Source organism: Daucus carota, chromosome 7 (genome assembly GCF_001625215.2).
Source record: "Daucus carota subsp. sativus chromosome 7, DH1 v3.0, whole genome shotgun sequence".
In the NCBI taxonomy this organism is placed as follows: Eukaryota; Viridiplantae; Streptophyta; class Magnoliopsida; order Apiales; family Apiaceae; genus Daucus; species Daucus carota.
Genome location: NC_030387.2, coordinates 21,715,275 through 21,741,750, shown reverse-complemented (window position 1 = coordinate 21,741,750; position 26,476 = coordinate 21,715,275). Strand labels below are relative to the sequence as shown.

Here is a 26,476-nt window from a genome sequence, read left to right as displayed (position 1 = left end):
TGGCAACAAACTGCATAACTCTAAAGTTTAATTATGTACAAACTCTTAAGTTTAATTATATCAACCTTGCGGTACTCTAAGTTTGATGATCAACCTTAATATACCTATAGACGCTTAATTTAATGACGAATCTTAAGGCAGAACTTAACCGGACCGACGAACACTACAATGTATAATTTTGTGACGGAAGAAAGAAACTTGTTCTAACCGCGTTATGTACATATATAGCAGAAGTTTCCATGTCTCTGTTTCTGCTTGTTACTTCTCATTGCAACCAAGGATTTGTTGGTTACTTCTTACTGCCACTCTGGAACACTTTGTTCAGTTGGGGAGCCAGGAATGTAGGGTGCAAATCCCCGCCCGCCAAAAACAGGACGCATGAAAGCATCATCAAATTTCCTCCAATAATGATGGACCGAGTGGGAGGGTCTTGCTAGGAGCATCCTTATGCTTGATGGACGAGGTATACCTGGCGCTACGTCTAGATCAGTTTCTGACTCTTGTCCATTCAGAAGTGGTACGGTAAAAGATTTTGGAGTGGTCGGTTCTGATGAGATCATTCTGCTCAAGTGTTTTGAGGGAGGTAGCAAGTGTAAAATCAGTGGTTTCGTCAGCAACCCAAAGACCTGAATAAGCCGATAAATCAAAATTAGAGATAGTTTGAGAGACTTTCTATTAATTCAAGACATTAAAATGCAAACTCCAGCTTAACCTTAGCATTCCCAACAAGATTTCAGTTGCAAATCATTAAGTTATATTAGACTTGCACATTGAGTGACCTGCCAATGAGTGACTAAATGCTTGTTTCTGGTGCTTATCTGGCCACAACTATTTTTAGTGATGATACAGTCTGAGAGGTCAATTCAGCTCAAATTAAGTTTCAACTACTTTACGTAATCTCTTATAATGTTTAGTCACTATGAAAAGCTTTGATACAGGTCTCTCTGGTTAACCAATGTTCATGAAGAACAAATTCTCTAGCCCGCTGTTTGAAATATGTATATAAGATTTGGGAGACAGTCCTCGTATATTCAATAGCAAATGAACTGTAACAGAAGATAAAGTTCTCCCTGAGTATTACCGTAACCTGCTTAGTATATGGTATGACTCAAAAAACTTCGGTTGGCTGGCAGAATTGTGAAGAAATTTAGGATGTCTTACCACTGTGCTGAACAGGACAACAGTGATGGTACTAGTGATCATGAAGGCATTTCCGCGTAACTGAGTAACACCTGCTCTTGTAAACTGCATAAAGACGATCAGTAAATCAGTACATGTCATTTATTACTTAAATCATGAACCACATCACATTTTTCACCCATTGCACTGCTAGTGGACTCCAGGAAGTATAAAGGAAAAAACAGCAAATTATTATAAAATTATTTAGTTCTCGGATTGCTTTGTGCATGACTTCTTCAATAATAATATACTTGCCTGATTGTAAGAAAGGGCCATAGAAACAGCACCTCGCATAAGACCAGCCCACCAAATTGTTACCTGCAAAGTTAGAAAAAAAATTCAGTTATTTTACATAAAATTATGCATGGGACAGTGAAACCAAAACATTGTATGCTCGCACCTGCTGCTTCAGTTCAATTTTATCAGTAGGAGTCTTCTTTGACAAGTTGGACAAGAATGACAAGGGGAAAACAAAGGCCGCTCTGCCAACCAATATTAATCCAAGCAGAATTGAGCTCACAGCAACTGATGTTCCAGGGCTGGTCGAGAGGAGGGAGAGAAGGGAAATTAAGGGCATCCAATAAAATGATCATTTAATTTGATGCACAGAAGTGTACTAGTGACTTTTTTCTGTACAAATATATGATACCTGTCGCTTACATATCTCCACTTTTCTATGTCCAACGCATCCATGCCAACATAAAGAAAGATGAATATCTCAGCAATAAATGACAAGGTCGCAAAAGCATGCCTGATATAATAGCAAGAACCATAGGTTATAAAATTCATATAATAAAGCATTTCCTTCTATTTCTAAAAGTAATGTTTTCAGGAATTACTTACTTGGTAGTGACTCTTGAACTTTCGGTGACATTATGCCATGTATAGTGGGACATCACAATCCCACAAAAGAAGACGGTGAGGATAGCACTTAAATCGGACAACTGTGAGACAAATTAAGATTGACCATAGACAGTCAAGGAATTAACATCCCCATCCATTATTCTTAATTACAAAACGGACATCATAATGGAAGCAATGAAGGGGTCAGGTAACAGTGAAATTTTTACCTCTGCAAGCATATATGAAAGGTAGGCCATAAGTATCATAAGAGCAATCTCTCTATCAGTCGAGTGCCTGAAAATTATCAGGAAACCGTGTGTAAAGAGGTTGTGCTATTGAGAACTCATTGAAATAACAACCTACTCCATATGCATAAAATGAACATAAACATGAAACGAAACTTCAGTCATTGCATCACCGCAATTAATATACTGAAACAGATATTGACACAAAAGTGTAGACAGATGGCAAATCAAAATTTTACTAGTTACGACAGCAATGCACGTAATTATCTTAATATTTTAAACCTTGGACTGAAGAACAAAATAGTTAGCTCAGATTACTAGTATAGAGATAATTACTGACCGTCCGAAATACAGCTTTTTAATGACAAATGCACTAAGAAGTCCAGCCTGCAGAAGATGAGAGTATTGTTACATACTAATTGTTGATAACCTAGGACATATCTTTGGAAAAATTCTCGACTTCTGCTAATGAGAGGGAATATATATATATATAGAGTGCTACTCCAATACAAACCAAGCTAAAATACAAACTAAAAACTACTCACTCATCTACATATATATACCTTATATCTACACATACAATCTATATATATCATCACAATCATCCAATATATACTACCAAAGCCGCTACAACCATCAGATAACATCAATATATTTGATCATAAAAAATAGCGAATCACCATATTCTGTCCAGATTCTGTTCTCTGTTCTCTTTATTTCACTAATTTCTGAAGTAGTGATCACTAATTTCTAAAGCAGTAATCACTAATTTCTGAAGCGAATATCACTAAAATATATAGCAGCGACCAGCGAATTTATTAGCAAATTTGCCGACTAGTGGGGCTGAGTGGAGGGGTGGCAGGGTGGTGGTCGGGATCGAGATAGGTGGTTGGATGATGGGTCATGCAAATGGGGTGCGTAGATAGTGTAAAATAGGAGGTTCTTAGTTTGTATTTTAAGAATGATTTGTATTTGATCACTAGCCTATATATATATATATATATATAGAGAGAGAGAGAGAGAGAGGGGGGGGGGGGAGGGGAGGGAGGGAGGGAGACTTACTACAATTCCCAGTAGAGTGCTCGCAATAAATAAATATATAAAATTGCCAATTAACTGGAGAATTATTAGAGGGCTGAAATGAGATAAGTCGAAGCTCTGGACTGCATTAAAAAGCACCACAGATGTGGCGTCATTTACAACCCCTTCCCCAAAAACTAGACTGTATAATAACGGCGTCTCATCCTGATTGAGCACCTGTAACATTAGGTAAAGTGTTAAGAAAAAAAAAAAAATCAGCTTCAGGATTAGTAGTGTTAAATGAGAAAATTATATACCTGCAGAGTGCAGACAGAATCTGTCGCAGAAAAGATTGCACCAATAGCTGAATTACATCAAAACCACAAAATTAGAATATAACTTGAATAATATACGTCATACCCAGCGCATTTCCACATTAACAGGGCCTGGAAGATAGGGTGTTTCCGAACTTTGAATTGGTGACTTGGCTGATGGCATGTAGGCAATTGTATATTGCTCCAGATATGACCTTTGATAAATTTATATTATAATGTTCAAGAATAATGGAAAGAATAGAATATCTTACCTAGGAAATCTCCCATCTCAAGAGAACCTATATCCATTTTGTTGAAAATATTGATAGCACCTAGTTCAGAAAATTGAAGAAACTGTTAGCTGTAACATTGCTGTGCCTGCTCTTATTAAGATAAACCAAAAGGAGTTTGCATATCAAATCAACATTGAATTAACATTCCTTGTAATAGATTTGCGCACACAAAAAGAAAGATGAAAGGACTATAAGGTTTAAGCCTATTTTCTGGAATTAGTAAATATAGATAAACTAATAAATTAGCAATAAATAGTTTGTGCATCCAAAAGTAAAGATGTGAATCCCGCTTCTGATTATAATAAAGAGAAGGATTAGTCAAGTATTAATTTTTTGCCATTTTAAGCGCTGATAAAATTTTCACATCAGTGTAAACTACTGTCACATGGACTACCATTTGAAACTGTACAGCACAGAAGATATTGTACTATTTTAAACCTACCACATCACTTCTGCTTCTTCTGAGTAATTATTTTTCAGAAACTGTTCTTTAAATACCTAGACACAACTGGGCTGCTATATATGAAATAAAGCTACAAGCTTCATGTGTATAATTGTGTAATAGCTCAGAAAAGTCATCACAAGAGCATTAACAAATGCTAACGTGGTTCTTGACCCAAAAAAAAATTCTTGGAATAATTATAAGACTTTCTTTTTAAAAACAACAGAAGAAGCAGCCAATGATAACAAGGGTGTCTTGAATACCATACCTAAAGATATGATGCTGAAGGATATGAGAGTACCAACAGCACCAAAAAGAGTAATGGTCATAAAGTTGCGGAAAAATTGTTTCTTTTTCACCTGGAACCTGGTACATTCATATGAGAAGCATATAAAAATTAATGAGATCATGTATATGCAATATAATAAATTAGTTCTTTGCCCACATATCCACTATTCAAAATGACCAAGAGATAATAAACTTGAAAGAGGAGTGCGATTATGTTTTGATTATAAAATATGGATACTAGTGCCAAAAAATGCTCAGTAATTTTATAAACACATGCAAATCAGAACCAGCTATTAAAATTTAATCTCACGAGCATAATTTTCCAATGATTGCATAATTACTCAGGCGCATAGCAAATACTAACAAGTAGAGGTTCGAAGTGAACTGACTTGAATATCACAATCTTCGTATAGATTCTACTAGAAATAGTAAGAGAACCAAGTTCAATAATATTACAGTTTTCAGAGTAGATAATATATAATAATAGTAGATTGGTGAATTTATCCTCCATGAAGTTTCCACAACAATTTGGTGTTTCATTTACTTTTTCTATCGTGCTTTTAAACAACCTCCATTATCTGTGGATGTGATCTTAACAATTCTGTCCGGGTGTAATTCTGTACAAAATGTGGGGCGCCGAAATCTTTGGATGAATCTTGCCTCACAAAATCTTCACAGCCGAGAGACAGCTCAAAAGTAGTTTCTAAGGAATGATGGCAATATTAAGAGTTTTTATTTGTTTATACTTCAACAATTTTGTCACTTTAAAAACCGTAGTAACTTTGCATATATACAAAGAGAGGCGAGAGCTCGCTGTTTTAAGAAGTTAATCCTTCAAAGGCATTAAATTTGAAATTCACATCAAATAATCTTGAGACAGAGTTAGAATAACATTAAGTCACTAACAGTCAATGTCTCCTAAATTGAAAACAAATGCAATGTGTGTAATTATAGTACAACATACCCAGCGTTGAAAATGATAGGCGGAAGAAGATAAATGAAAAAAAGGTCTTCGCTAAAAACTAAAAGATGTGAGCTCTTTCCTTTACTTATCAATAAAATTACAATTCCAGTGCATAGCCCCTGTCAAACGCAAATACAAATTAGTCCCTTGTCACGAATAGCAGAACATAATGTGCGCAAGCACACGACACACACGACGACAAATTAAATTCTTACAATTGCAAGCGCCGTAATGGACTCATTGATCCAACGATTCTCCTCCAAAAGGTGACCAACAATGATACAAGCACAGAGAAGTGCAACAAACAAGTTGACAGACACCACTGATCTGTAATCAGAGGTAGCAAAGTTACTAGCTTTTGCTGATAAAAAGGCCAAATCAAATAACCCCAACATCTTGATTCAACCCAATTCTCCTTCAAATTTAAATTGCCACAGCTACTATGCAAACTCTGTCAATCAAGAAAATGCCAAAATTAGTCCTAAGATTAAAAATAACTCAAATTTAATAAAAGGGTCGTGCAATTTAAGTTCCTAGTTATCAAATTAGCAAATGGTTCTTGATATCATAATATCATCATTTTTCCCTACCACACATACACAAACATTAAGCTTACAGGGAAAATAAAGCAAAGAAAGAAATAAATTCAGTAAAGTAACTACATGAGATTAGCAAGAATATTGAGTTAAACCAAAGCTTAAAATATACAAGCGAGAAATGAGAGAGAGAGAGAGAGAGACCTGGTGATGATGAAGTGAAACAGAACAGTAGAGAGAAAGCAAAGAGACGGGCAGAAATTGAAAAGTACTAACAACCACTGTACATACTTGTGTTTAGTCTGTCTTTTACTGTAATTTTAATTATTTTACACGCCAGCTCATGCATTTATGCTATTTATATCTCTCTGCGCCACTCCTGTCACACGAACCCACAGCTCTGTGTACTTATCATTTTGAAGACTAGAATTTAGAAACATCTCTTTAAGGAAAATTTGAGAGGATATTATAAGTGTTTGTCTGGTGTGTGCCTATTGGCACATGCTATCCACCAAATTCTATAAATTTGGTAAATTTTTATTGATGTAGTTGGTGAATTTGAAGAGAGGTTCACCATTATAAAAAAGTAGGAATCAATAAAAATGGGAAAATTAAATTGCAGGTCCCTGAACTATTGACGTTTTATTGTCTAGGTCCCTGAACTAAAGATTCCGTATTTCAGGTCACTCAACTTTTTTGTTTTCTGATCTAAGTCCTTCCGTCAAAAAGATTCTAACAGTGTTAACTAGGGTTCTTGAGTTTCATACAGATCAAAGCAATTTTGAAGGTGTTAGTGATATCCAAATTCAAAGTTCAAGTAGTCAAATTGAAGCTTGAGTCGCTGGCGACACTCATATGACACCAATTTTCAAAAATTATGTTCAATTTAAAATTTTATAAATTTAGGTCACTAAATTCGATAAAGAACCCTAAATTTATGGTCAAATTTGGGGTTTTTTAAAATTAAATCTAATTTGTGAAAACTGTTGTCATATGAGTGTCGCTAGTGATTCAAGCTTCAATTTGACTATTTGAACTTTGAGTTTGGATATCACTAACACCTTCAAAATTGCTTTGATCTGTATGAAACTCAAGAACCCTAGTTAACACCGTTAGAATCTTTTTGACGGAAGGACTTAGATCAGAAAATAGAAAAGTTAAGTGACCTGAAATACGGAATCTTTAGTTCAGGGACCTAGACAATAAAACGTCAATAGTTCAAGGACCTATAAATTAATTTGCCCCAATAAAAATCCATCAACTTATAGAATTTATGTAACAGTACTCTCTCTTCTCCTTCACTGTGACATTGATTATATTTTTTAATTGTTGTATTTTCTTTTTTAACCATGTAACTAATGTATTTGACATTAATATTTTTACATATTACTCCCTCCGTTTCAAATTATATTTCCACTTTAAAAATATCACATAGTTTAAGAAAGGTGGATATTCACGAATTAATTGCATTAAATGATCAATATATGTGGAGTGAGATTGATCTAGGAAATATAAATAAAAGATATGTGAAGTAGAATTGACTTTGAAAATATGATTTTGCATTGAAAGTTGAAGTGGACAAGTAATTTGAAACAAAATTTTTTCTTGAAAATGGACATATAAATTGCAACGGAGGGAGTATATTCAAAAAAATATTATTCATACCCGATTATAAAATTATAAACAAGATTTGAAGGGGCCAACAGGAGTTAACAAAGTATGTTAAATAGCAATAGTTCAAACTTACAAAGTATGTTAAATAGCCATAGTTTGTAGTTACAAACGCTGTCCAGGGCACAATATAGGTAGGTCTGATTCACATATATTTTAAGCACTAAGCATATTCACTGTTTAATGAGTGGATACATAACATACGTTTAAGGAATGACTTGAAAATACCCATGAGAAATTTTCGTAGTATCTGTTGTCTAATCTAAAAGAATCAATAATATAATCGTTAGCTAAATTGAATTTATAAAATATTATGTAAAATTTGTTAAATTTATAAAACATTGTATTTCGATGATATTGACTATAATTTAAAAATAGTACTTATTAATATTTAGATTATTATTATTAAATAGAATATATCAATTTAATATGATAATAAATGATGTGTAATCTTCTTACAGATTTTTTACAGGCAAGTAGAAGTTCGACAAATATAGTCATCCACAGGAGGTTGGCTAAAATTATAGATAAAGGGTCAGCATGGTTGGAGTGCGTTCAAGGGAGCACGTATGCGTCAGATTTGAGGAAATTTTGGAGAATAAGGTTTAGAAGCATCGAGAAATTAGTGTTAGGAGAGCAAGGATGTTTTTCCCTCTAGTCTACAATTGCAACATATTTCTTGAAGAAGATAGAATGTGTTGATAGAGGAATTTGGTGAATCAACAAACGTGAGGTTCGTTGACGGACTTAGGTGTTTCACGGTGATTATATGACGAAAATTCGCTGTGGGCGGTGATTTTTAGGTGTTTGAGGGTGGTTGAGATCAAGGGAATATATTTCTGCTCTCGTTCTCACAACTCTCGATATATCTCCTTGATGTGCCTACGTACCCCTTTATATAGGGGATCAAGCCGTACGTAGTTCTATAGAACCAAGACTCCTAGTTTGATCAGGACTAGGCCTCTTGGGGATAAGACCAACCATGGGTCGGTGACTTATCACTTAGAGTTCTACTCCAGTTAGAAGTATGCCTTGAGGCAATTACCCTAGACTACTAGTCCAAGTACATCACGGATACAGCATCATCTCCACTACGAGAGATGACACTAACCGCTACTCTTCGTAGCATGGAGGAGACATCGGATAGAGCCGTGACCACTTCTATGAGACGTAGGGACGCTACCTTACCCCCTAGTGAAGGTTCTCACTAAGAGGTAAGACCAATGAGGAGCCAAGTTACACGATCGTCCCAGTCCCCCAATGAGGGCTAACTCACCAGAATACAGGACCCGGACATATGATCGGCCTTCATGTCACCCCTGAGGGCCTTCTACAATCATGATCACCCCAAGCCCCCGCACGAGGACAACCCGGCAGATAGCAGGATTGGGGATTATAGATCACGCCCGGTCGTAACCCGGGAACTACCAGATGAGCCTGATAACTTCCAGATGAGCCTGGCACTAATCTTCATATCCCTCGGAAGGGTCGTCATCGAGACTCACTCAACCTCATACACATATTACTTACCTATGGGCGCGACCACGGAGCGCGCGCCCTTCGTCTTTATCATTTATTTCTCTTTACCCTTCAGACATGGTACACTTACCTTTAAGACACACGGCCGCGCCTCCCGGGACTACCCCGTGGAGGGCGCGCCTTTGCCCCCCTGCTCATGGCCAAAACTGACTATAACAAGTACTCCCCAGATTTTGTAGATATCGTAGATGTCTGTGAAATCTTTTCAGCGCCACCCTTCGCCTTCCTTCCTTCAAGCTTGAATTCCCAATCAGGGCGCGCCCTTACTTCGAACGGCGCGACCTCAATTTTTCGAAGAATTTGAAAAGTTGTAACCGTTGCAATGGACAGCTGTCAGAAAAACCCTTCCACTAGAAATACCCTTCTACTTCGCCTCTTTCATCATTTTCGCTCTTCTCTCTCTTCCGGCGGCGATTTCAAGTTTCAACCGGCGATTCACCGTTTCCCGGCCACTTTCGACGATTTTCTCCCAGCAAATCAACTCCCCGGATCTCAAGGTATGTTTTCGTCACTCTTTTGCAAGGTTTCACCATATATTGCGTTAGATCTAGCAACATGTCCTTTCATCTTCTCGCTGTTCTTCATATTCTTACAGTTATATATATGTATACGTATGTGTGTATATTACTCCCGCCCGTGTTTGATCCAAAAACTGTAGTTAACAACAAAACGCTATTTGTTCGCGTAACAACGTCAACATATACGGAGGGCGCGCCTATGCGTCAAGGCGCGCCTTCCTCGCCGACATCTTTTAATTATATCTCCATCTTTACTTGGATCTACCACCCTCATGGCATCTTTCGTAAATGCTTTTTCTCCTTTCCTTTCATGAGTAGTCAAGGGCGCGCCGTCGTATGTAGGGCGCGGCCTTTACTATTCGTCCACATCCAAACAGTGTCTACTTATACCCTTTATGTTACTTTATCGTTCTTTCTCAGTATTCATTTCCAGGGGCGCGCCCTTACAGTCTCTCTTGTTTTTTCTTGTCAGCTGGCAGACAAGGGCGCGTCTCCACCTTTTTATCCATTTCGAGAATTCCTGAATCGTATCGGTATATCAGTGTCTCCTCCTGAGGTCTTTCCTCCTTCTCCTCCAAGAAGCCCTCAAAGAGTTCCCAAAGAGCTTTTAGATAAAATCAATTCCCAAATAGCAGAAGGCACTTTTATTTCAGATATGGACTCTTCCTCCCCCCAACATGAGGGTATACAGAATGCACAACAACCTACAGGATGGGCGCGCCCAGCTGACTATGATTCGGAAATCGAATCCTGGTTTGAGGACGTCCCTACACGCTTCAAAACCGACAAAACCACCAAGGCCGCGCCTTCTATGACAACAGCGGCTGACAAAACACCCGAGGCCGCGCCCTCCAAGGCTGATAAGGGAAAGAGTATTGCGGTTGAAGATTCTCCTTACTCCCCCTCCAATTCTCCAGCCCACGAAGAGAGCTCTGCTGGATCCGAGGGCGCGCCCGGGGAAGGTTTTAGTGAGTTTGTTATTTCCTCCCCCGACAGCTCTCCTGAACCCTATGAACATCCCAAAATCGAGTCATGGGAGGAAGACGTATATTGGGATGCACTTTCTGATAACGAGACCCTATCTCCCAGGGCCGTAGAAGCCATCAAAAGAAGAGCAGGCAAGATGTCCTGTGTAGACCAGGATTCTTTTATCTCCTGGGATGAGCTTGGGTGGCTGCAAGCCTATTATCACATGGAGGGGAAGTCTGTTGTTCCCAAGGACGGGATGCGGCCCCATAGATTTGACAAGGAAAATATCAGGATTCCCAGGATGGTCACAACCTTGAGGCATGTACCGTTGGGAGTGACCGCGCCCTTGCCTCAATATTACATCGACCTGTGCGACTGGTTCAAGGTCGCGCCTATCCAATTGTCGCCCAACTCTTATATGTTGGCTGCAGGATGGTATATTCTCTTTGACAAGGTGGGTCTGGGCGCGCCCTCCATGCGTGAACTGAGCCACTTTTTCAGACTTGCACAGAGCCAGCCCGGGTACTTCTACCTAGTTGTGCAACACGAGCACAACAAAAAAGGTCTCTCCGAAGGGAGAAACACCCATGTAAAGAAGTGGAAAGATACTTTCTTTTACACTTACAACACGACTCGTGTCACCACCCAATTCAACCCTAACCCAGGTACAACCTCCCATCATACCATACAGAGGGCGCGACCTCGTCCTCTACGGAGGGCGCGACCTCTTCGCTTTTTATACTTAGGTAGTTGTTCTATTTTTTACACTTCTCCTTTCTCTTCTCTAGTTTACCACGATAAGATCTCTCTTACTGCGAAGGAGGCTGCCCGCGTCGCCAAAGTATTCGAGCTCCCGCCCTTAGAACGCAACATCCCATCAGTGGTGACAGAAGAGAACCTAATAAAGGTCAAATTGTTGCCTAAAGAAGTAGGCACAAAAGTGGGATGGAAGAGATTCATCGACGGGCGCGCCGTGGGTGACAAAACTAAAGGCATTAAAAGAAAGAGGTCTGAGTCTAGCGACTCAGACAATGATGATGAAGATGGTAAGCTGTGGTCGCGCCCTCGATAATGGGCGCGGCCTCTTTTAAGTAATACTTACATACATCATAGCCATGTTGCCTTTTACTTTGCATTCCCTTTATGTCTGGTACTTGCGTTATTTTTATTGCTTCGCATCTAATACACGAGTAACATGCTTTTGTCACAAGTACTTGTTTCACTTTCCAAGATAAGGGAGTGCGCGCCCTTGCTAATAAGGGCGCGCCTTCCTCATTTTTGTCAAGTTCTAACCTATGTATTGGTTTTACTCGTGCAGACATGCCTCGTCCCAGTTTCATTGGCAAAAAAGGCGTTGTTGCCAACCCATCGGACAAAGCCGCGGCCTCAGGCTCCAAGCAGCCTCAGGAGAAGGCCGCGCCTTCAACTATGGTCCGGACTGTTTTAGATGTCCATGATGCTCCATCTACTGAGCAGCAACAACCTGCCAAAAGGAAGAGGCAGTTAACTAAGGGCGCGCCTTCTATGAGCAAATCGGCGCGCCACTTCGCCGATATGGGTGACACCTATGTTGACGATAAAGAACTTGATCAATGGAGGTCTAAGCCCTAAGAAGAGAAGGACAACTTTCTGCTGAAGGGTGCGGCCGAATTCTTAGTTCACCTTCACGACAGGGAAGAACGTCGACTTGAGGACGCGGCCTCACTAAAAAAGGCCGAAGAAAATCTGTCTAAGCTGAGAGAGGATTTCCAGTCCCAGAGGGACCTTTTGAAAAAGGCACAGGAGGGATGGAAAAACTGCCAGAAGCTGCTCACGGAGGAGAAGGCGCGCCTTGACCCTCTTCAGAAGGAGGTGGAGAACTTGAAGAAGTCCAATGAGGACTTAGCTTCTGCTAACCAAAAGCTGCAGGAGAGTCAAACCACCCTTACAACCGCGGAGAGGGCACAAATCGAGGGCGCGGCCTTTGATGACGGAGTAAACAATTATGTGGCCACATTCGTGGCGGGCGCGCCCTTCTTTGATTGGGCATCTCACTTTGGCTCTGGCATGGCCCAGTGGGTAGAAGAGTTCAAGGTCGAGCAGCCAGAACTTATTGCCGCCAAGAAGACCCTGATTGAGGAGACCCTGGCAAAGGAGGCATCCGCCCGTCGTGAAGCTGAGGAGCAGGCGCGCCCTCAGGATAATGTTTCCAAGGACGCGGCTGACAACCAGGCTCTTTAAGCTTGTTTTGTTTATCCTTCTCAACCTTGAACATACATTGAGGAGCAGGCCCTCTTTTGATGCCTTGCAAGTTGTACTTAATTAAATTTAATCTGTGACTTATCTAACTCATCCGGGGGCGCGCCCTCCGGTAACTTATTGTTAGTCTCATCTGCTTCCCTTGTTAAATGTCTTTTATAATGTCACACGTTCTTTTTATCCTGTCACTTAAACTTATGATTATTGAATAAGTGCCTTGGAGGGCGCGGCCTCCGTAATTAGCAATATTGCATAGAAGTGGCGCGGCCTCGGTCTTGTTCGGGCGCGACCGCCTGAGTTTATTTGCACAATAAACTTAAAGTACTTTTATTGTCACCCTCGTAGTTCTTGGGCGCGACCTTAACCTGTCCCTGCGCGTTCTTAGGGCTTATGCCGTTGATGTCTTTCAATAATGCTCGTTGTTGCTGTGATCATTTAATTTCTCATCACTTTGTTATGTGATTTCATCAACACCGCGTAGGGGCGCGCCCTTATGCTACATCATTGCCTATAGATATAACATTGCTTTTATTAAACCATAGCTTTACTGTTTTTTTTAAGTATGGCTTCTTGACAGGGCGCGGCTTGCACCTCATTGAGGGCGCGGCCTTATGGGAATATCACTGCAAAGACATAAAATCTTTATTGACTATTACTGAGAGCTTTAACTGTCACCTTTGGACATGAGATTGGAATAGAGTTTAAAAGAGGCGCGACCTTCCTTTAATTAGGGGCGCGTCCATGTTAAAAGCACTTTTTCCACACTTTTATCGTTCTTCTGGTATGAGTTCTTTTGTTAATACCGGGAGGGGGCGCGCCCTTCCCCTGCCTTATGATATTGTTAAGGCTCGTATCCTTGTGTTATCAGTAAGGGTGCGGCTTTAGAAGCCGTTTTAACCATAGTGTTTAGAAACAAGCATTCGACACATTCTATTTGTGGAAAATAGAGTGGCTCTAGGCCTTTATTAAGATGGTCAAAACATAACATGGCCTCGGGCCCATACCTAAATACGATAAAAATAATGCGCTCGAGTACGAAACCGCACCCGTCCCAGGGGGCTGTTAACCCCAAGGGGACTTAAAAAGACCAGCAAAGAACCTTAGCTAGGAGAGAGCATACATGCACTACTACTCCCCTAGACTAGGGATGACATTAATGTCATGGCTAGTCTATGCAGCCGTTGGCTACTGATAGTATTTCTTTAGGTGTTCCGCATTCCAAGGTCGCGGAACAGGCTTCCCGTCTAGGTCTTCCAACCTATAAGTTCCTTTCCATAGTATCACCTTCACCCTGTAAGGGCCTTCCCAATTAGCACCGAAGACCCCATGCGAGGGGTTTTTGTTGTTGAGCACAACCTTCCTGAGAACGAGGTCCCCCACTTGGAATGGGTGAGCCTTTACTTTGCTGTTGTAATACCTCGCTGTTCTTTGCTGATATGAAGCTAGCCGTATCTGCGAGGTAGCTCTGATTTCTTCAATCATATCCAAGTAGAGCCTTTGGTTGACGTCGTTGTCTTGTTTCTCAAAGTAATCTCGCCTGAACGATCCAGCTCCAAACCTCTATTGGAACCATGGCTTCGCATCCATAAGCTAACACGAACGGCGACTCCCCAGTCGTAGTCCTAGGAGTCGTGTTGTAAGACCATAGCACCATGGGGAGTTCCTCCGGCCAGTTGCCCTTGCTATCCTCCAGCTTTGTCTTCAAGGTGTGTTTGATGATTTTGTTCACAGCCTCCGTTTGCTCGTTGCTCTGAGGGTGGTACACTGCTGCAAAGTCCTTCTTTATTCCTAGATCATCACAGAGGCCTCTCAGTTCCTTGCTGTCGAATTGCTTTCCGTTGTCCGAGATCAGCTTGTAAGGGATTCCAAACCTGCAAACAATAGAGTTAAAAACAAAATCCTTAATCTTTTTGGCTGTGATGGTGGCTAAGGGCGCGGCCTCCGCCCACTTGGTAAAGTAATCCACGGCTACCACTGCATACTTCACACCCCCCTTGGATTTAGGGAGTTCCCCAATCAAGTCTATCCCCCACATGGCAAAAGGCCAAGGACTGGTCATGCTGGTCAAGGATGTTGCTGGGTTATGGGTGAAGTTGGCGAACCGTTGGCACTTATCACATGCTCTGGCGAAGTCGAAGGCGTCACTCCTTAAGGTAGGCCAGTAGTATCCTTGTCTCAGAATCTTCATAGCTAACGAGTTGCCTCCCGAGTGATTCCCACATATGCCTTCATGGACCTCTCTCAACACATAGGTGCATTCGTCTCCGTCTATACACTTCAGTAATGGTTGGTTGAAACCTCTCTTGTATAGTTTGCCGTCATATTCCACATACCTGGCCGCCTTGTATCTTAGCCTCCGAGCCTCGGCTTTATCCTCGGGTAATTTTCCTTCCTTGATGAAATCCCATATTGGCGTCATCCATGTCTGATGTTCAACGCCATCTCCTACCTCCATGACATCCAGTTCCGGGATGCTAGGCACCTCTTGAATTTCCAATCGAATTACCCCCAATAAGGCAGCGTCTTTCTGAGATCCCAATTTCGCTAAGGCATCCGCGTCTCCGTTGAACTCCCTAGGTACCTTGTTCACTTGCACCTCCTCAAACTGGTCTAGCAACCTCTGGACGCATTTGAGGTACATAGCTGTCTTAGGTCCCTTGGCTTGGTATCCCCCTTTTATGTGCTCTACTACCAACATTGAGTCGAGCTTTACCACGAGTCTTCTTACTTTCATCTCGAGGGCCAACTTTAAGCCTCCCACTAATGCTTCATACTCTACGTCGTTATTAGATAGTTGGAAGGTGAAGTGGATTGCATTTAAGAGCCTGAGTCCCTCGGGGCTTACCAACACTATGCCAGCACCTGCCCAATCATTATTCACTGCTCCATCGGTGTGCACTGTCCACCATAATTCGGGGATGTCTTCTTTCGGGGCGTCCGGTTGTGGTGGTAGGTCTGGGTCATATTTGATTAGTAGGCCAGAGTTCTCTCCATCTTCTGGGAATTCTAAAATGAAATCCGTCAGGGCTTGACCTTTGATGGCGGTTCGTGGTCTGTAGTCAATGTCGAATTGTCCTAACTCAATCGCCCACTTCATCATCCTACCTGTTACCTCTGGCTTATGCATGATTTGACGAAGAGGGTACGCGGTCCTTACCTCCACCTTATGTGCTTGGAAGTAAGGTCGTAGCTTTCGGGATGCATGTACCAAAGCGTACACCAACTTTTCCATACTTGTGTAGCGGGTCTCTGCGTCCAACAACCTTTTACTCACATAATAGACCGGGGATTGACCTCCCGCGTCCTCCTTTACTAGTACGGCACTAATGGAGTAATCTGAGACAGCCAGATAGAGTATGAGCGTCTCACCTTCACTTGGTTTGGCTAAGAGGGGGGTTCGCCCAAGTGCTTTTTGATCTTCACGAAAGCGCTTTCACATTCTACCGTCCATTCAAAGTCCTTGGATGCACCCTTCACGGCTTTGAAGAACTCTTTGCATTTTTCAGAGGACTTTGACACAAATCTGTTCAAAGCGGCGATCCTCCCGGTTAAGCTTTGGACCTGTTTGACGTTGGTTGGGGACTTCATTTCTAGTAAAGCTTTGATTTTTGCGGGATTGGCCTCGATACCTCTGTGATTAACCATGAAGCCAAGAAACTTCCCCGACTCTACTCCGAAGACACACTTTTGAGGGTTGAGTTTCATCCTGTACTTCCTCAGGATTTCGAACATGTCAGACAGGTGAGACACATGATCATCGGCTTTCTTGGATTTTACTAGCATATCGTCCACGTATACCTCCATGGTTTTTCCGATTTGGTCTTTGAACATCATGTTCACCAGCCTTTGGTAGGTTGCTCCTGCGTTGATGAGTCCGAATGGCATGCCAATATAACAATATAGACCTCTGTCCGTAATGAATGAGGTGTGCTCCTGGTCAGGTTCGTACATGGGGATCTGGTTGTACCCCGAATAGGCATCCATGAAACTAAGGAGGGCGTGACCGGCCGTCGAGTCCACCAGCTGATCGATCCTAGGTAGTGGGAAGCTATCTTTAGGGCACACCTTGTTGAGGTCCGTGAAGTCTATGCAGGTACGCCACTTCCCGTTGGGTTTTTTCACAAGTACAGGGTTTGCTAGCCATGTTGGGTAGAACGATTCTTTTACTAGTCCCGCTTTCATGAGACGGTCTACCTCTTCCTGGAGGGCCTCAGCTCTTTCCCCACTTATTGGTCTGCGCTTCTGTCTAGTACCTTTTTTGGTGGAGTCGATGTTGAGATGGTGGCACATAACAGCCGGATCAATCCCGATCATGTCTTCATGACTCCAAGCGAACACATCAAGGTTGGCCTTTAGGAATTCTGTCAGCTTGCCCCCTACCTCCGGACTTAACTTGGACCCTATTTTTAGGATCTTGTCATTACTCCCCGGTGTGACCTGTATGTCGACCGTGTCTTCAGCTGGTCCCGTGTTCTGCACTGGCATAGGTAGTCTGGGGTCTAGATCAAAATCGAACTGTGGTGGAGACCCCTCGTGATCCGAGGGTGTGTCTTCGGAGGTTTCTTTGGCTGGTGTGGGCTCATCCAATTCCATCACTGCCTCTGCCTTGTCTATCTTCCGGATTTTCGTGGGGGGTGTGATCTCTACTTCCGTAACCTGTTCTCTATATTCTTCTACCTTTGGTTCATTGGTGAGGGGTAGTTTATCCTCAAAGTGGATGTGTTCTTCTGATGGTGGGAGTGAGGGCGCGCCCTCCGTATCACTTTCTGGGTATTGTATGAAGTAGATGGCGTGGACTGATTGGAGTTCTTCGTGGGGTCTCACTCGTCTCTTTTCTTGGAAATTTTTGAGTGATCGGCCATAGCAGTCGCGAGACTCGTACTGAGATCCCTTTACGCACCCAACCCCTCCAGGAGTAGAAAACTTTAAAGTGAGATGATAGATGGAGGTGACTATCCTCATGTCTTTCAAGAGGGGGCGCCCCATTAGTGCATTATGAGCTGACGGGTAGTCGATGATTACGAATTCAGATATCCGTGTGGCCGCTCGTGGGGCTTCTCCCAATGTCACGGGTAGGCGGATGGTTCCTTTAGCTTTAATGGCCTCTCCTCCGAAGCCATAGATGTAGAGATTCTCTACTGTCATGTCTTTATCTGGTAGTCCCATCTTCTTGTAGGTGTCGTAGTAGAGGATGTTAACCGAACTTTCATTATCCACGAATACCCGGTGAACGTTCATAGTGGCGATGCGCATGGCGACCACTAGGGCATCGTTGTGGGGATGGTGTACCCATCTAGCATCGTCCTCTGTGAAAGTGATGTCCATGGTCTCTCCTTTGAAGACTCTCGGGGACCTGGCTGATAAGTGGTTCACGTTGGTAAGGGGGTAGTCCCTTGCCTCCTTGGCGTACCTCTCCATTGCTTTTCGACTGCCTCCGCCTATGTAGGGGCCTCCAAATATGCTCCTAATGCTACCTTCCCTCACAAACTGGGTATCGTTTTGTTTCTCATCATCTTTGTTTTCGGGTGACCTTCCGCGGGCGCGCCTTTCTGGTGGGTGATCCATCCTGTATTTCTTTACCCATTCCGTCAAGTAGCCTGCCCTGAGTAACTCCTCGATCTCCTCTTTAAGATGTCTACAGTCCGCGGTGTTGTGTCCAGCCGATTCGTGGAAGTCACAGTACTTCTTCTTGTCTTTGGCAACGTTATAGGGAATAGGCTGCGGCTTTCGAAAAGGGGCCTTATCTTTGCTTACTGCATAGATGTGCTCAGCTGACGCCACGAGAGGGGTGTACGTGCCTGGTTGTCTCGGGGGGCTCCAGTTTCTTCTATCGCTGGCCATGTGTATCCTTGCTGGGGAACGTCCACGCCCTTTTGGTTCCGGGCTAGGTGTGTGATCCTTTCTCTTACCCCGTGACTTAGCGATTTCTTTCTGATTTTCGGCGAGTGACTGCTCTACTTTCTTGAAGGACTCAGCTGCTGCGTATAGCTCTGACAGGTTAGACGGGTCTTTCCCCTGTAGGTGCTTCCAGAAATCAGTACCGACCTTTAAACCGGCGATGAGGAAATTTTTCAAGGTCTCGTCTGACGCTCCCGTAACCCCCATAGATTCCTGGTTGAACCTTTTGAAGTATGCGGTTAAGGATTCGTTATCGCGTTGCTTAACGTTGGCTAAGGTGGTGACCGGTGGGGCGTATTTGGTTGCGGCTTGAAACTGCATCATGAACATTCGCTGCATGTCTACCCAAGAAGAGATCACACCTTCCCCCAATTTCTGAAACCATTGTTGAGCGCTTTCTCTCAGACTTGCCGCAAGGAACCTACACCTGACGAGGTCTGGGATTTGATACAAGTCCATCTCAATGTTGAATCTGATTAAGAATTCCCGGGGGTCCGAATTGCCATGGTATCGAAGGTCTGCATTCACATGTCTGAATCCTGTTGGAAGTTGGGCGTCACGAACTGCAGTGGTGAATGGTGAGGGGATGTTCGGTACTGCGGTGGAATGTCCAGCTTGTAGGAGGGCAAGTAGTTTCTTAAGGTCTTCTCCATTGATGGCTCCGAGTCCAGGGATAGTTTGCGTAGCCGTTTGGGTAGTAAGGGGTGTAACCATTGTGCCGGCATTATTAGCTGGGGTAGTGATAGGTGTGGTCATAGTATTGGTGTTGCCACCTGGGGTTTGAATGACAGTCGTAGCAAGGGTCGTCTGCGTACCCGTGGGTGTTTGTTGTTGGGTTGTAGTGGCCTGTTGGTTGGTCACGATGGGGGTGGTTTGCTGAGGATTAGTGATGATAGGGGCAGTTTGTTGAGCATTGGCCTGAGGGTTCGCGCCAGTATGATCGTGAGGAGTGGTTACGCCTGTCTGACCATTAGGTGTAGTTTGTTGAGGATTGGTTTGATGGGTTGCGCCCGTCTGACCATTACGGGGGCGTGACCTTCTCCGCCCCAGCTCGTTTGGTGTGTGCTGGCTAGACTCGCTCTGCGAGGGGAGGTACTCAATTATGGGCGGTCCGCGACCTCTTCCTCTGACCGACGTATGGTCTCTGCCTCTACCTCTTACTCCCCGGTAGGTTCTGCCAACACTCGTGTCGCGTCTTTGCTCTGAGGGCGCGCCTTGGGTTCCTTGTCGTCCTCGTTGTTCCTCTCCAGCCAAGTGCACAATCATGGCTAGGCTGTCTTGTGTGATCCCTAGTCTTTCGGCCAATGGTCGGGCGTTTGTATTCTGATTTCCCGCTCCTTGCCTTGACCCTTCTGGCTGGGTTAGTGGTATGGAAACGGTTAAGGGCGCGCCCTCAGTGCCATGATCCCCATGATTGGCGGTTGTTCCTTGGGGATGGTTAGCACCAGGAGTTGCATCTCCATATTCCAACATCCGAGGTGTAGGGCGCCTGAAACGTCTGCGTCCTCTCCTGTCGTGGCTCCTAGGCTGGTGAGGACGTCTAGGTGCGAGTTCTTCTAGTACGGACTCCAGGGTATTCAACCTTGTGTTGTATCTTGCTTGATTTTGTTCCATTCGGTGGAGGGCACTAAGAAGCTCCGTGTTACTGACCACAACCGGAGGTGGGTTGTTCGGCAAAGTGCGGGGGTCCTGAATGTGCACCGGCGAGTACGGTTCTACTGGTTCATCTTCAACGTAGTATTCTTCTTCATACAAATCATCGTCGTGATTGGCCATCTCTTCCTCTTTGAGATTTCACCTGGTACCCCTCCTTCTAGCGCCAATTTGTTGATAGAGGAATTTGGTGAATCAACAAACATGAGGTTCGTTGACGGACTTAGGTGTTTCACGGTGATTATATGACGGAAATTCGCTGTGGGCGGTGATTTTTAGGTGTTTGAGGGTGGCTGAGATCAAGGGAATATATTTCTGCTCTCGTTTTCACAACTCTCGATATATCTCCTTGATGTGCCTACGTACCCCTTTATATAGGGGATCAAGCCGTACGTAGTTCTATAGAACCAAGACTCCTAGTTTGATCAGGACTAGGCCTCTTGGGGATAAGACCAACCATGGGTCGGTGACTTATCACTTAGAGTTCTACTCCAGTTAGAAGTATGCCTTGAGGCAATTACCGTAGACTCCTAGTCCAAGTACATCACGGATACAGCATCATCTCCACTACGAGAGATGACACTAACCGCTACTCTTCGTAGCATGGAGGAGACATCGGATAGAGCCGTGACCACTTCTATGAGGCGTAGGGACGCGTCCTTACCCCCTACTGAAGGTTCTCACTAAGAGGTAAGACCAATGAGGAGCCAAGTTACACGATCGTCCCAGTCCCCCAATGAGGGCTAACTCACCAGAATACAGGACCCGGAGATATGATCGGCCTTCATGTCACCCCTGAGGGCCTTCTACAATCATGATCACCCCAAGCCCCCGCACGAGGACAACCCGGCAGATAGCAGGATTGGGGATTATAGATCACGCCCGGTCGTAACCCGGGAACTACTAGATGAGCCTGATAACTTCCAGATGAGCCTGGCACTAATCTTCATATCCCTCGGAAGGGTCGTCATCGAGACTCACTCAACCTCATACACATATTACTTACCTATGGGCGCGACCACGGAGGGCGCGCCCTTCGTCTTTATCATTTATTTCTCTTTACCCTTCAGACATGGTACACTTACCTTTAATACACACGGCTGCGCCTCCCGGGACTACCCCGTGGAGGGCACGCCTTTGCCCCCCCGCTCATGGCCAAAACTGACCATAACAGAATGTAAACTGCAAAAGGGAAATATATAAACAATATAAAATATCATCACAGACAATTTTTCAACTAAAATTTGTAATTACAAACTCACTAGAATATCATATAAATATATATCAAAAGATGTTCCCAAAAGATGTTGCTTTGTTCACTAAGCCACGACATAACAGCAAAGAGCAGCATAAAATAGTCAGGCCCATGGATAATTAGAACAAACTTTGTGTAGCTCATTTGGTTACCCGAATGCACCTACAAAAAGTGGAAGAGCCCGCCATAAATTTTAGGGGGCCCAAATTACTTTTCTAAGACAATAAGCCTAGGAGAAGATCGGATAGAAGAAGATTAGATGATGCGGCGCCGGTGATTATGAATCTCCTCAGGACTCCACTCTCAATCTCCCTGACTTCCTTTGTGTTTTGTGTTTTTGTCCCGAGAGGTTCTCAATTCTGAAAACTAGAAAAGAAAACCCTTTACCACAGTCTAACTACTACAGTATATTTTTGTATGTATATATTATTATATAAATATACTAAAAAATTATAAAACGTAGTGGGGTCAGTGCCCCCACATGCACCTATCTACCTCCGCCACTGGCTGCATATTCATGTAAATAATTGACTACATTTCTCTGTTGTTAGATCTGATTGTTGATAAATTTGTATTGTGAGGCCTTTTTAGAACATGAGCCCACCAGGGATTAGAGCTCCAATTTTTAATATAGTTAGTTGGATTTGATTAGCTGATTAATTGAAAAATGAGAATATAGTTAGTTAGATATGATTAGTTGATTCCTTTTTATAGCATGAGTCCACTAGAGATTTTTTTAAGATTTTTATTAATGCATTGTTTTACTGATAGATTTCATATTTTGTGTTGCAGTGGCGTCTTTTTTTGGGAATGACCTTGATCTTGATCCACAAGTACTTGAAGGACTTAGCAATCGTTGTCTTAGTAATTTAGAAGGGGATCGTCATGTCAATAATGTCTTCCACGGGTATTATAATCAGAGGCGGATGTTGATAGGGGCAAGAGGGTCAGTTGACCCCCTTAAATTTTTATCCTTAATTTTACATAATGTCGTGCAACGGTAAAAAATTACATAATTTGAATATTAATTTTTTGTTTTTTATGTTATCATGCTGGTATCCACCATTCTAATCAAAATGGACATGACTTATTTATTTTGTTAAACGGTAAAAAATTATTTAATATGAATATTATTCTTTTTCCTGTGTTTATTCTGATCAATCATCATTACAAAATATTATATGCGACCTCCTTATTTTCGGAGCTGGATTCACCACTGATTATAATAATCAATGTCCAGATTATCTCACTGAACATGTTCAAATCTCTTTGATAGTGCTGAGTGGTTGAGGGGATAGTAACCAGCTAAAGAGACGTGTAAAAAGTTTAGAGAGGTTAACTAAATTTAATATTGTTGTGAAAGTACTTTGTTCACCAGACTTGACTCACCACCAAGAAGAACCAGCAAACTATCCGTGTTTAATAACTGAGAGGATTCCGTCTGGGAACTTTGAGGAGTGGATTCAAAATCGACCAAGAATTGAGGACGTGACTTCCTTTTTTCGAGACCTGTTTTCTGCTACATCTAGCTTTCATCAAAGGTACTACTTCTTTGGAAATCTGGAGGTTGGACTAAGGGTGTTTCTGAACAAACGCTTGCATTTCCGTCTAGGAACAGTGGTAATATAGGTAAATTTTTGTAACTTTTAGTATACTTTCAAATATTTAAACTTCTTTCAAACATTAGAACTTCTTACCATAATGAAAACGTCTTTTATAAATAGTTGAATATTATGATGGTGTGGTAAATGACTTGAGGAATTTGAGGCGAATGGTGCTAGCAGTCTTCCCCCGAAGTGTAAACAGGGATTTGTTTATCAAGTTGTGCGGTTTTTACTTCACTGATGATGATGATGATACTACAGTACTTCCACCAGAAATTGATCAACTCAGGTTTTATATCTTTTTCCTGATTTGTTCATCAAGTGTTTAACTCTAATTTAAAATCCTTTTTCTAGTTAATGACACTATGTGGTTTTGTTTTATTTTTATATACAGATCAGTATTTTTTATGTTACTGCCCTTGGTGTAGAATACAGGATTTGATAGGTATGTACCAGTGAGAGTTTAATCTATTATTTTTCATTAGAGTGCAAATTTTTAAAGTAAAGAATACGATTAAATATTAATTACAAATGTAAATTAAATAGTACTTACAAATGTATAATCTACATATTCTACACCACTATCAATTTTGAAAAGAAATAATGTGGAATATGCATATGTAATATGTAAGAACCCCAAAATTTGTAATATTTTAAAACCTTATTTGATTAAATGAGATGGTGTAACTCAAGAGAGTTCATGTAAGACCTTGTTAGCAATGTAAAGATTTCGGATAAATCAGGAGGAGTAATTTTATCGCGATTGCAACAGCTATAAATATGCATGTGTTGGATTATGGTATGGTAATGATTCTTTAAGTAAGAGATTTTATATTATTATGGAAGAAAAGACGAAACGATGAGATGATCAAGAACGATATCAGGAATTCCAACGCAACGGAATATTCAAGAATAAACGTCGCACTAACATTATAGCGAAGGATTGATAAATTCATAAGTTGGCAAGACATCTTGAAACCCCATGCAAACCCCATGCAAACCCCATGCAAACCCCATGCAAATGCCATGCAACTAGCTAGTTAGGAAGCTAACCAAGATACTTGGAAAATGAACTAGCATTACATTAACTAAACTAGAATAGTAACTAGTGCACATGCTTCCTAAATTCATGGGATTTGCTTTGACAATTGCAAGCTTGGAGTGAAGTGTTGGTGCAAGCATTGGGTACTTGTAATGATGAGAGGAACACATGCAAGCAAGTGTTTAACCAAGTATCTAGCACAAGCAAGCAAGCACCAAGAAAGAACACCCCCCCCCCCCACAAAAGCTTGCTCTCGGCCCTAGCAAGAAAAGGGTGAAGGAGAAAATTTTTCTCCACCCATCCAAGCTCCATAAATCCTCAAAATTTATACCAAGCTCCTTAAGGTATAACTAAGGTGAGATTTTAATTTCATGGCAACCCACCAAGTACAGCCATGTCAAATAAATGAGCTAGTGTCTTGGTGAATAGTAACTAACTATGTTTTTCTTGTGTTTTCATGGAGTTTCAAGCTAGTTAATAAGAGATCAAGGTTCATCCAAGCTCACAAACCCTTAGTTAGTGTTAACACCATTCCAAGAAAGGTATAATACTCTTCAATCTTTCAAGTTATGGCAAGTTTTTTTTTGAATGATTTGTAAGTGGTGTTAGTAGCATGAGTTTTGATGTAATGGTTGTGTTCTTGGCCAAGATTTTGCTAGATGATTGCTAGGCTACGTTGTGGTTGTCATGAGCTTGAACTAATATGGTTCAAAGTATGTAGATTAAGTGTTGTTAGTGATTATGGAATGTCCATGTGATTAAATGATTTGGCTTGAAGTTAAGAAGCATGTTAAGTAGGAGCATGTGAGATGGGTTGTTGACCAAGGGGCTGTTTGCTCCCCATTTTTCGGACAGAAAAATGTGATACCTTAAAGACCACTGCCCATGAAAGTAAAGGTCTTGTTTTGTAGTTTCTAAGCATATAAGGATCATCTTGATTGGATTTGTGGTTAAAAAGTTATGGCCGTTTTAGTCTAACAAGCACACGCGGTAAAAATCGCAACGGTTTAGTGATTTTGCTACTGAATTCGGGCTACTTAAACAGTGAACTAGACATTGGTGATTTTTGTGAAGAAGACCCTTGGAGTGTAGAAAACAACCCAAAAAGAATTGATTGAAAATGTTGAAATTTTGATTTTATAAAAATGATTGAGTAGGGGCTGCGCAGTGAAGTCACGAGAAGAGAATCGCTCGAATAATAAAAACTTAAGTACGTATTGATTAATGCGTTAAGGTATTAATGGTCAATGTGAACGACACTTGAATACGTAGTAAATATGTTAAGTAGATCCAAGGTCTAGGATGAGTCAACTTCGTACGATTAATAAATCTCGAGAGTCGTAAAATGTGATAGTAATCCTTGTTAAGGGACTAATCGAACGATATTGATTATTCTAGATTTTCGTCCCGAATCCCGGAATCACCCCACCTCGAGATCCCCAGGCAAGTTTTCCAAACTTTAAAATCCCTACATATGGATATTTTGATAACTGTTGTTGTTGTGATATAATTATATGCATAACTGCTAATTGAATTTGCATTAAAGCGCAACGATTATGCAATTGAGACGTAACGACATTGTGTACATAAATATATATATATATGTACATACCAAGATGGCCCAAGGCATACAAGGCCAAGAGTAGAAGAGTATGTACCATTATCCAAATATCAAATGGGAGTAGGAAGGTCCTTTAAATTTGTCATCCAAAAACCCGGATAGCACCGGAGACAGTATATTTTCGTATAATGATAATAAGTATTCGAATAACTGGATATGAACGCTTTTTGGAACTATTAAATAAACTCAAGTAATTCCATCAAGTATTTTATGAATCAAAGATATATTATCAAACATGGGTTTCAAATACGAATTTCCAAACATTCATCGATTTATAAAAGCTTTCCAAACCACGAGGTTAAAGCTAATTTAACCTATGATTAAATATTTTCAGTGACTTAAGA

General features: G+C 41.8%; 1 protein-coding gene across 1 annotated transcript; it reads right to left on the bottom strand.

Annotated features, from left to right (window-relative positions):
- LOC108196518 (sodium/hydrogen exchanger 1) lies at window positions 1-6,464 on the bottom strand. The gene is made up of 15 exons (XM_017363836.2): window positions 6,329-6,464; window positions 5,804-6,039; window positions 5,589-5,707; window positions 4,605-4,702; window positions 3,874-3,933; window positions 3,605-3,651; window positions 3,330-3,524; window positions 2,608-2,654; window positions 2,250-2,316; window positions 2,023-2,123; window positions 1,829-1,930; window positions 1,580-1,718; window positions 1,435-1,497; window positions 1,162-1,245; window positions 1-626 (listed from the first exon to the last, which is right to left on the bottom strand). The coding sequence occupies exons 2-15, from the start codon at window positions 5,981-5,983 to the stop codon at window positions 297-299; spliced, it is 1,632 nt and encodes a 543-aa protein (XP_017219325.1). The 5' UTR covers window positions 5,984-6,039; window positions 6,329-6,464; the 3' UTR covers window positions 1-296.
- Between the last annotated feature and the right edge of the window lie 20,012 nt (window positions 6,465-26,476).

Bases quoted from the DNA above. Each gene is read 5' to 3' on its own strand.
- LOC108196518 (XM_017363836.2), bottom strand. From the start codon at position 5,983: ATGTTGGGGTTATTTGATTTGGCCTTTTTATCAGCAAAAGCTAGTAAC. The intron at 3,525-3,604 runs GTATATAATTTT...CTAATGTTACAG, and splicing joins ATTCTGTCTGCACTCTGCAG to GTGCTCAATCAGGATGAGAC. The intron at 2,124-2,249 runs GTAAAAATTTCA...TTTGTCTCACAG, and splicing joins TTTCATATATGCTTGCAGAG to TTGTCCGATTTAAGTGCTAT.